Source organism: Poecilia formosa, unplaced genomic scaffold, assembly GCF_000485575.1.
Source record: "Poecilia formosa unplaced genomic scaffold, Poecilia_formosa-5.1.2 Scaffold75, whole genome shotgun sequence".
Taxonomy (NCBI): domain Eukaryota; kingdom Metazoa; phylum Chordata; class Actinopteri; order Cyprinodontiformes; family Poeciliidae; genus Poecilia; species Poecilia formosa.
In genome coordinates, this window is record NW_006800014.1 from 78736 (window position 1) to 87825 (window position 9090).

Genomic DNA, 9090 nt, shown 5'->3' on the forward strand with positions numbered 1-9090 from the left:
CTATGAGCTAATCTGAACGGGTCCACAGCTGGATGTGAGGAAGGATCTCCTGATGTTCTGGTCTGAATTGATAGAAAATATTTTTAATTCTCTCATTTTTTTTACTTTGGATTTTGCTTAAAACTACATTTATGTGCTTCTCTTACTTTTTTCATTTTAATATAAGCCTACTTATTACAAAATAGTGTTCCCCTTTGCTAACATTCATCTCTGTATAAACTCAAGTCCAGACTTCACAGCTGCTTCCCCATTCATCTGTAGAAGTTAGTTCATGTTCTGTTATCAGGTTTTCATGTCTTCTAAAATAGATGACTGCAGGTGATGTCATGTCAGTTATTTCCATCATGAAGGAGAAGCTACAATTAAACATGGATGCCATGTTTAATGTGTGACTTTTTCTGAACGAGGCTGCAGGGATTCACATCTTTTCTGTTACTGTAAAGCTTTGTGAAAATTGTGTTCAAAGCACTGTGAGCTGCTTCAGAAGGAGTTTTAACCAATCTTTTTAAATATATTTTATTCATTCACATCAGCTGACAAAACCTTCACTCATCATTTAAGGACATCTGAAACATTTATTTGGCTGAACTTACAAATGCAAATGTCAAGATATTGCAAGATATTTTCTATACATTACATGCCCAAAAACAGTCATGAAGCCACAGAGTTTTATTCATCTCCTGTTGGAGTCCCAGCTTTCCATCTGTCTCTCCCTCCTATTGCACACACCTGTCTTAAAGACAGAGCTCATAAAATCTTTCAACATAACATTTTTTCCTTCATTTGACTGATTTCAACCTTTTTTTTTCTTTTGTGTTCGTTCTTGTAGAATTTCTTCGGGCTGATTGTCTCTGGCGCTTTTTAAAGTAACTGCAGGTCAGAAAACATGTCTCCTGGATCCGTGCACTTCTTCTGGCACACGCAGGACGAGATCCATTGCATCTTCCACTGAACGCTGGAGCCCGTTTTGCAGGTGAAGTTCACTTTGATCATGCGGGACTTGTTGGGGACACAGCAGCGTTTGTCCTTGCAAACGCCACAGTACGTGGGTCTGAACTTCTTGGTGCTGGTGCAGCCCGACAGGCGCAGTTTCTCTGTCTTCTTCGCCTGGAACTTTGGTCTGCATGTCTTCCCCTTTGGCACCTGGATAAAAAACTCTAGTTGTCTTTATAGGTATTACAGGAGCAGGCTAAAAAAATTACAATATTAAGTTAATTTCAGTAATTCAACATAAAAAGTGAAACAGATTTTTATTGAAGAAATATTTTGTAGGCCCTACACATTCATGGTGAAAACTACTGACTTAAGTTGTCTTACATTAAGATTCCTTGACATAAGATGAGCTCTTACATGTTGCCAAAAGGTTATTTGTAAGTTAGTTCAGTTTTATGTCAAGAATACTGTAATGTTTGCACAAGAAAAATGACCCAAAAAAAAGTTGGTAATGTTTATTGATTTTTCACTGGAGTTCTGCTAATAAGTTAACCTGAGTTTCTGATGACCCACATGTCTGAGAATGACTCTTAGTCAGATTGGATATTTAAGTTTCCTGAGAAGATCAGTTTCAGGTCTTCATAATCTTTTAGCCATAATCATAATCATTCATTAATCAATATAGACATTTTATTAATTCTTCTCTAAATATGTCATAAATTTCACCTTTTAAGTCAAATTGCTGAAACACACACTTTTCAATGATACTGTAATACCCTGAGATGCACCGGTGTAGGGATTTATGATGCATCAGCACCAACATCGGTATCGACCCACATCAGTCATTTTTTAACATTTTTTAACAAGCCAATATTTATCTCCATCTTGCTGTTTTGTTTTGTTGTTGTTTTTTTGTTTGTTTGTTTGTTTTCTGGAGGAGTAGAGAAGGAGGTCGGTGGTGTGGTATTTGTTTGGTCATGTGACAGTGATGCAGCAAGGGATTGTGGGGAGTCTAACTGAAGCAGTGTGAAGTCAGTGGTGTGGCCATCGAAGCAGTAATGAAACATATAATGGATTGTTAACCATAACAGCAATATTAATATGGGACAGCGATATTAGCCTAAATGTTCATATCAGTGCACCCCAACATCGTCATGTTGAAAACACACGTTAACTGAGACGAAGTCATCACCTTGATGCTCTTCAGCAGGTTTTTTTCACACGGCCGCAGCAGGCACAGGCGCCGATCTTTCCTCATCTCACATTTTCCGTTGTCGTTGTTGACACGGACGGAGATGCCCAGTCCGCAGGTCTTGGAGCAGGGGCTCCAGGGGGTCGTCTGGACCAGACAGTTCTTCTTCCAAGCTAAAGGAGGATCCCTGTAAGCCTTCAGTGTTATAGTTAAAGGATGCTGTGTCACCAGCACCCTGCAGGGGGCGCTGGTCTGATCCTAATTACAACACAGATGGCAACTTAGGCTTGGAAATGTTTCAATGTGTAATACAGTCAGGGGAGAAAGTTAGAACATCCCAAGACGGCCATTTTTATTTTTGTAGAATATTTGAATATGTAGGCATTTTTTCTTAACTTTGACAATTTGAAAATAGTAAGAAAACTAATCAGATTTAGAGCTGAAAAAATTAATATTAACTGTGATTAATCTATTATTGAAATAACTGTCAACTAATTTAATAATCAAATAGTCGTCAACTGGAGTACATAGGTTCAAAAAGGCCCTCTGCTGAAAGAATGACTCACTCAGAGCAGTAATTATGCCAAAACTGTACAAAAAAGTATATTTTGCATTTAAGATACTATCCAGTTATTAATTTAAAAAAAAGTCACCAGCTCTACACTGTGTTGATGTTTAGTCAAGCAGAAACGGCTGATATTTTCACATGTTGTTGTTAGAAGTATTTTCTTTTTAGCTCCAAATGTTCAAGTATTCACTAAAGGAATGCTGTTACATTTTAGGCAAGACAATGCTTATTATTATTTTTGAAACGTTTATTTGCATTTTTGTATGTATTTCTAATAATGAACAAAATAAGCTTTAATGGCTAAATGAAAAGTCTGCGTAATGTTCCTTTTATGCCACGACTCGATTAATCATCAGATTAATCTATATAATAATTGATTACTAAAATAATCACAAACTATAGCGCCACCATGTCTACATGGTTAGAGGATCATTACTTAGCATTTTGATGGATTCTGGTCTATTTAAAGCTCAGACTTCTCGTCAGTAGATGCGTTGCTGAGATCCATAGAGCTAACTAGGAGATTCTAGCTGCTCATGAGTCTGACAGCGGATTTAAATAGGCTCAAAATAATCCTATATTTGAGCCTATTTAAATAACGATTAAACAAAATAATTTACATGGAACCAGTGTAGGGACTTTGGAACTGGGTGGTGTGACAACGTGAGTGGCAGCGTTCTGGATCAGCTGCAACTGGAAGATTGATTTCAGACCTGTGAGAACACTGTTACAGTAATCAATGCAACTAAATATAAACACATGGATGAGTTTCTCTAGATCTTGCTGGGACATTAGTCCTTTAATCCTGGAAATATTCTTCAGGTGATAGAAAACTGACTTTGTAACTGTCTTTATGTGGCTCTGAAGGTTCAGCTCTGACTCCATCGCCCAGATTTCAGGCCTGATTTCTAGTTTGTAGCTGGAAATCTTCAGTTTTGTTTTTCTTCAGCTGGAAGAAGTTATGACCCGTACACATATTGATTTATTCTAATTGATTTGTATAACTATGTGTCATCTGCGTATCTATGGTAACTACTCTTATTTCACAAAATACAAAATCCTACCCAGTATGTTTGGTTTGGTTTCTAATGCAAATATCTTAGTTGACCTGAAATAAGACAAAACTAACTTACAAGGAACATTTCAAAAAGATATAGGAGCTTGTTTTACGTTAATAATTATTGAATATTGATTAAAATAAATCTAGTTCCACTGTCAGATTATTTCACTCATAATGTGGCAAAAATGTCTTGTTATAAGTGAAATAATCTGCCAATGAAACTGGTATGTTTTCATCAATATTAAGAATTATTGACTGAAAACAAGTTCCTATGTTTTGCTGAAAAGTTACTTGTAAGTTAGTTTTGTCTTATTTCCAGTGAACTAAGATATTTGCATTAGACACAGAACTTAATGGGTAAGATTTTGTGTTTTTGCAGTGTTGTTCTAACCTGAGGTAGTGGGAGAATAAAGATACTAAATAGAAGTCCCAGGATTACCATCACTTCAGATCAATTTTCCTCATTTTGATCATTTCTGCAACGTTGAATCATCTGGCTACAATCATCTCCAGCATGGACGCCCGTTCCAGGCCAGTTACTCTGAGCACACACCTGTCTTGTATGTGGTCTCCTGCTGGTGTTTGCCGGGGTTTGGGCCGTTGCGGAGGCCGGCTGGTCTGTTGCTCATCAGTGGAGCGGGGCCCAGCAGGCCAGGAGGCTTCTGGATGAAAGCAGGCGTGCAGCCGATGGCTCCGCCTATGCATGTGCACTTATAGAGGGGGCTGGGCTGGAAGGTTTCCCCGTTCTCATAGTGGACCCCATTCAGGTCGCAGCCAACCGCCATCATGTCTGTTAGAGAGGGGAAATGCGTCAGGACTCCTCATGTGGTTTGCCTTTGAGCTCGGGGCCAGTTCATTTTTCTCATGATAAATACGCTTCTTTGAAAATATGGAATGAGGTTTTCCACACTTAATGTTCTCCAGCATAGAGATAAAGACCAGACTTAGTTTCATTACTTATGAGGATATAAAGTTAGTCTTTTATAATTTCAGTGTTTGTTTTAACAAATTATTTAATCCTCATTCAAAATTAAAGTTTTAGAAAATGCAACTTTAGAGAATCCTCAACATACAAATCATTGCTCTGTTACATTATTTGTCAAAACTGCAGCACGGACAGATGCTGTTGTAGGCCACCTTTCTTTCTTTTTTTCAGCCATTTTCAACCTTTCCATACACAAGTCAAAAAGTAATAATACTGAAAACATGAGACAAAACCAGCACAAAATTAGATAAAGAATATTTAGATTCCTGTCGATGGCAAGAACGAAAAGTGTAGACTGAGAAAAGTGTAGCTCTTTCTACCTTCACTTTGTGATACATAAAGCATCATCACATTCTTTTCCTGCATATTTTTTCGAAAACATAATTCCAAAGAACTCCAGCTAAGTCTGTAGACAACCTTATGAAAGTAAACATAATCAGACATTATTGTATTTGTTTAGCAAATGGCTTAAATACTTTTTTTATTTAAAGAGTGAAAAACAGTTTTAACTCATCACCATAATTACTCCACACCTGCGCCCCTCAAACTGAAGAACATTTGTTTTTAATATTCATCCTGACCTTTAGCTTTTTTTTTTTAATAAATCCTCCTCTTTTCTCGTTTGTTTCTTCACTTTCCTGTACACCTGGAAAAGAGTTTATTATAGAATTTGTACATAGTCAACGCTGTTCTGAGCGTGACTAATTTGTAACATTTTAAAACATGCAGTGTGAAAAATATTTCATTAGTTGGATGAAAATAATCTGATGCAGTTATAATTCATACAGCTGTCTTCTGTGTTAGTTTCATACGAGTTTCTCCAGATCTCCACACTATAACTCATGTATGGAAGTGTTGGGCATTAAACATTAAAGGGATTTCTTATTTACAAAATATGTTATTGTATTTGATAATGCAATAGGTGTTGACATTTTAGCTTTTATGTTATCAATATGAGGCCTTCCATGCATCACCCCCAAAGATCAGATTTCAATCTGATTTTATGATAGAAACAGTTAAACTGTGACTGACATGGCAGGTTTAGGTGAGCTTAATAGTCTGATTAAACGGTAAATCTTTATCACACGCACGTGAACAACAAAGATCTCTGGAATGTGTCTGATGTTAAGATAACAGAGGGCTTCTCTGAAAGCTCCCCACAGAGTAATATATCTAAAAAAAAATCTCCGCAGGCGTTTTTCACACCAACGTGTTTTTGGATTGGTTTTCCAGCTAAGCTGCCCGGGGGCCAGCTCTGTTTGGACTTCACCTGTGCTTTTTGCTCTTGACAGTTTTCATCTTGACATTCCCACAAAACCTGTCAGACTTTGTGTTCATATGTATGGAAATATTCGTTTATAAAATACAACTAAGGGATCAACCAACATAAAGTTATATAACTGTGAAGTGGAGGACAAATGACACTTTGTTCACTAAATTATTTACAACTTAAAATCTTAATAGTGTGGTGTGCATCTGAATTGTGATGCACAATTGGTTCATGGATTGTGAATTACTGGAAGTGGACTTCTCATAGCTTTCTTCTTGCCAGCTGTTCATAAAGGTCATATTTGGGGTGAAACTAAAAGTTGTCTTAGTAGCAGAGTTTTCTTTTTTTGCTGTGACTCTCTGCAACTCCTTCAGTTCTCCCTGACTGATATCCTGTGTTCTTCTGTTATTTAGGTGACTTAAAGGGACAGTATTATGTTTGCCATTTTAAAGCACAATCAAGTAACGGCTACCTTCAGTTGTTATAAAATTAGCTCTTTCTGAAACTCCACCTTCAGGAAGTGGAGGAGCCATTAGAAGGCGGCACTAGGTCCAACCAGGTGTTTTGCACAGCTGAATGGTTGCCGTGGAGATTAAAGGATTTCTCCTTAAAGAATCAAGACAACACTCCATGAATGTTCGTGATGAGGGAATAACTTTATAACATGATGTAATGCTCAAAAAGTTGCTTTTTACATAATACTGCCTCTTTTAAACGGGACAGTTGATTGTACTGGAGTAAAATGGACTAAACAGAAATGCTGCATTTTCCACATCTCTTCTTTTTCTACCACTTTGTGTTGGTCTATATGACATAAATAGACCAACACTATTTATGTCATTGAAGTTTGTGGTTGTAATGTCACAAAACATCAAGAAAAAAAAAACTTCAAGCGGAGTGAATACTTTTGTTTCTGTAGCTGTCTTGAATATGAAAAAAAAACCCGTTGCACTATTCAATCAAGAATGATCTTTCTGATTTAACTGTGTAAAGCTCTGTGACTTTTGACTAAATTGAAGGAGAGACACTTACATGCACACACTCCAACCTCATATCTAGGTTTGTCTGCTGAGAAGTCACAATACATGCCCTTGTGTGGGTCACACACATCTCTCTCATTGCAGCGCTCCCCTATCTGCCTCGCACAGCTTTTGCAGCAGCCGCAGCCGTCAAGGACGGAGCTCACTCCTGGGGCGCAGTACGTCCTCTCAGCACACTTGCAAGGCCACTGGCAGAACTGCCGCCTTTCGGCCGGCTCCCGTCCTCCTCTGGCAGCCAGCTGTTGCCCGTTTCTCTGAGCATCACTGGTGGGCTGTGTAAAGAGAGACAGAACATTCATTAAGAACTGGTTTGAATCAGTTTTTTTAACACAACACTTCCTTTAGACGTACACTCTATGGGTGTATTCACATCTTTCCGCCCTGTTGGTTTGGATCTTTTGTATAAGTGAATCCTGTGTGGACCAAACAACTGGACCCAAACCCACTTTGTGAGGTGGTGTCTGTCCACTTCCAAACAAACTCTGGTGCAGTTTGCTCCTGGTGTGAATACAAACTAACCTCAGTCTGAGCCAGATTGAGGTTATGAATTTCATGAGGTACTTGTTCTAGGCATTATGGTAAATATTAGCCCTTCAGTGTTGCTATCGGTACTGCTGCATGTATCGATTGGTTTGTTGTTTCCTGCCTAGTGATGCTGCTGCCAGCATGTTGTGGGTCAGAGCATCTTGCCTCCTTCAGCATGCAGCAGCAAAACTTGCATTAAATGAGCTGCTCTTGACTTCCAAACTTTGTTGTCTCTCTGGGTCTTTGCTTTGCCCTGCCCCTGTTGTTTCTGTCCAATGGGAGAAATGATGGATTTGTTTACAAGTTATAGTCCACTTGCAAAAATGCATAATATGAAAGCAAACCGCAACAAATGAAAAGGATAAAGTCTGCTTTTGGTCCAGATCAAAGAAGTGGACCAAAGGACTTTCCTGCTGTGAATGGAGTACTGTACACTCTTGAACAAAACAGAGCCTAACAATATGTAGGAACAGTCTGATTTGATTGTGTTTTGGTACACATGAAGGCCAGTGATGATACTGGTATCCAGTATCTTGAACTCTTTTGAGGTTCCAAACCTCATCCATGACCATAAGATACGGTTTTAGACCGAAGGAACGAAACAAATGAAAATGAAGCTTTCTCTATAGTGTGGTCTGGAGTGGAACCACTGCTCCTCCACATCTTCATGTGATCATGATGATTTCTGTGAACCTCCCTTTGTTGGTTTTCTCGGTACATCCCACATACCACTAGGCCCCAGAAGGTTTTACATCCCTTCTGCCCTGGGAACACTGGGGAGTGTCATGGGGGCATAGGAGGTCTCTGTTTCCCTCTCGGGTCTGTTACCCAGACCGGAGGGTGCTGTGTTTTTCAGGGATCATTACCTGTACTTGAGTTGACTACGCGGAAGTTTCCTACACTGTAGTGTACCGTCTGGATCTACTACTGAGCTGATCTGATGTTGTAACATCTTTACAACACATTTTTATGACCTTTAACACACCCCGCTTTAACCCCATCATTCTGTCCGGGTGCTTAACTAGTTTGTCAGTGAGTGTAATTAAACGTCCAAAGAGCCTCTGATCTGAAATCATCATATGACAGAACATTTCACTGTACATCTGTAAACTGCTTCTACATGCCTGATGCTCAGCCTGTCAGTCAGAAAATAACACTACAAAGAGAGAGCAACTGCTGATTGCTCTGTACAGTTTATTGAAGATCCCTTGCTTTTGTTCAGTAAATCCACTGAAGATTAAGATTCCACAGCAGATAGCTACATGCCCAGGAGAATTTCAGGCCTACATGCAAAGACTCAAAACATGCATGGAAGCATCTATTCAGTATTTTCTTGTCTTTTTTATGGTGTTTTTTTTTAAAGTTAGAAACATTTCAGAAGTCTGACTTTCTATATACTTTGATAGAACAATTATTTTCCCCAGAAGATGTATTCCAGGTCTTTTGATATACACTACAGGATTCAAGGATTTCTTATTGTCATACCACCTTTGCTTGTTTGTGGTACGAAATTCGGA

At 38.6% G+C, this 9090-nt stretch overlaps 1 protein-coding gene across 1 annotated transcript in view; it reads right to left on the minus strand.

Annotated features, from left to right (window-relative positions):
• Positions 1–95: 95 nt before the first annotated feature.
• The window catches only part of ccn6 (cellular communication network factor 6), a 13218-nt gene continuing 4223 nt past the window's right edge, over positions 96–9090 (minus strand). The window contains exons 2-5 of the mRNA XM_007555998.2: positions 7041–7320; positions 4307–4543; positions 2126–2298; positions 96–1143 (exon numbers count right to left, since the gene is read on the minus strand). Of these exons, the coding sequence (XP_007556060.2) occupies positions 862–1143; positions 2126–2298; positions 4307–4543; positions 7041–7320 (972 nt within the window). The 3' untranslated portion in view covers positions 96–861. The remainder of the gene's footprint in view (positions 1144–2125; positions 2299–4306; positions 4544–7040; positions 7321–9090) is intronic.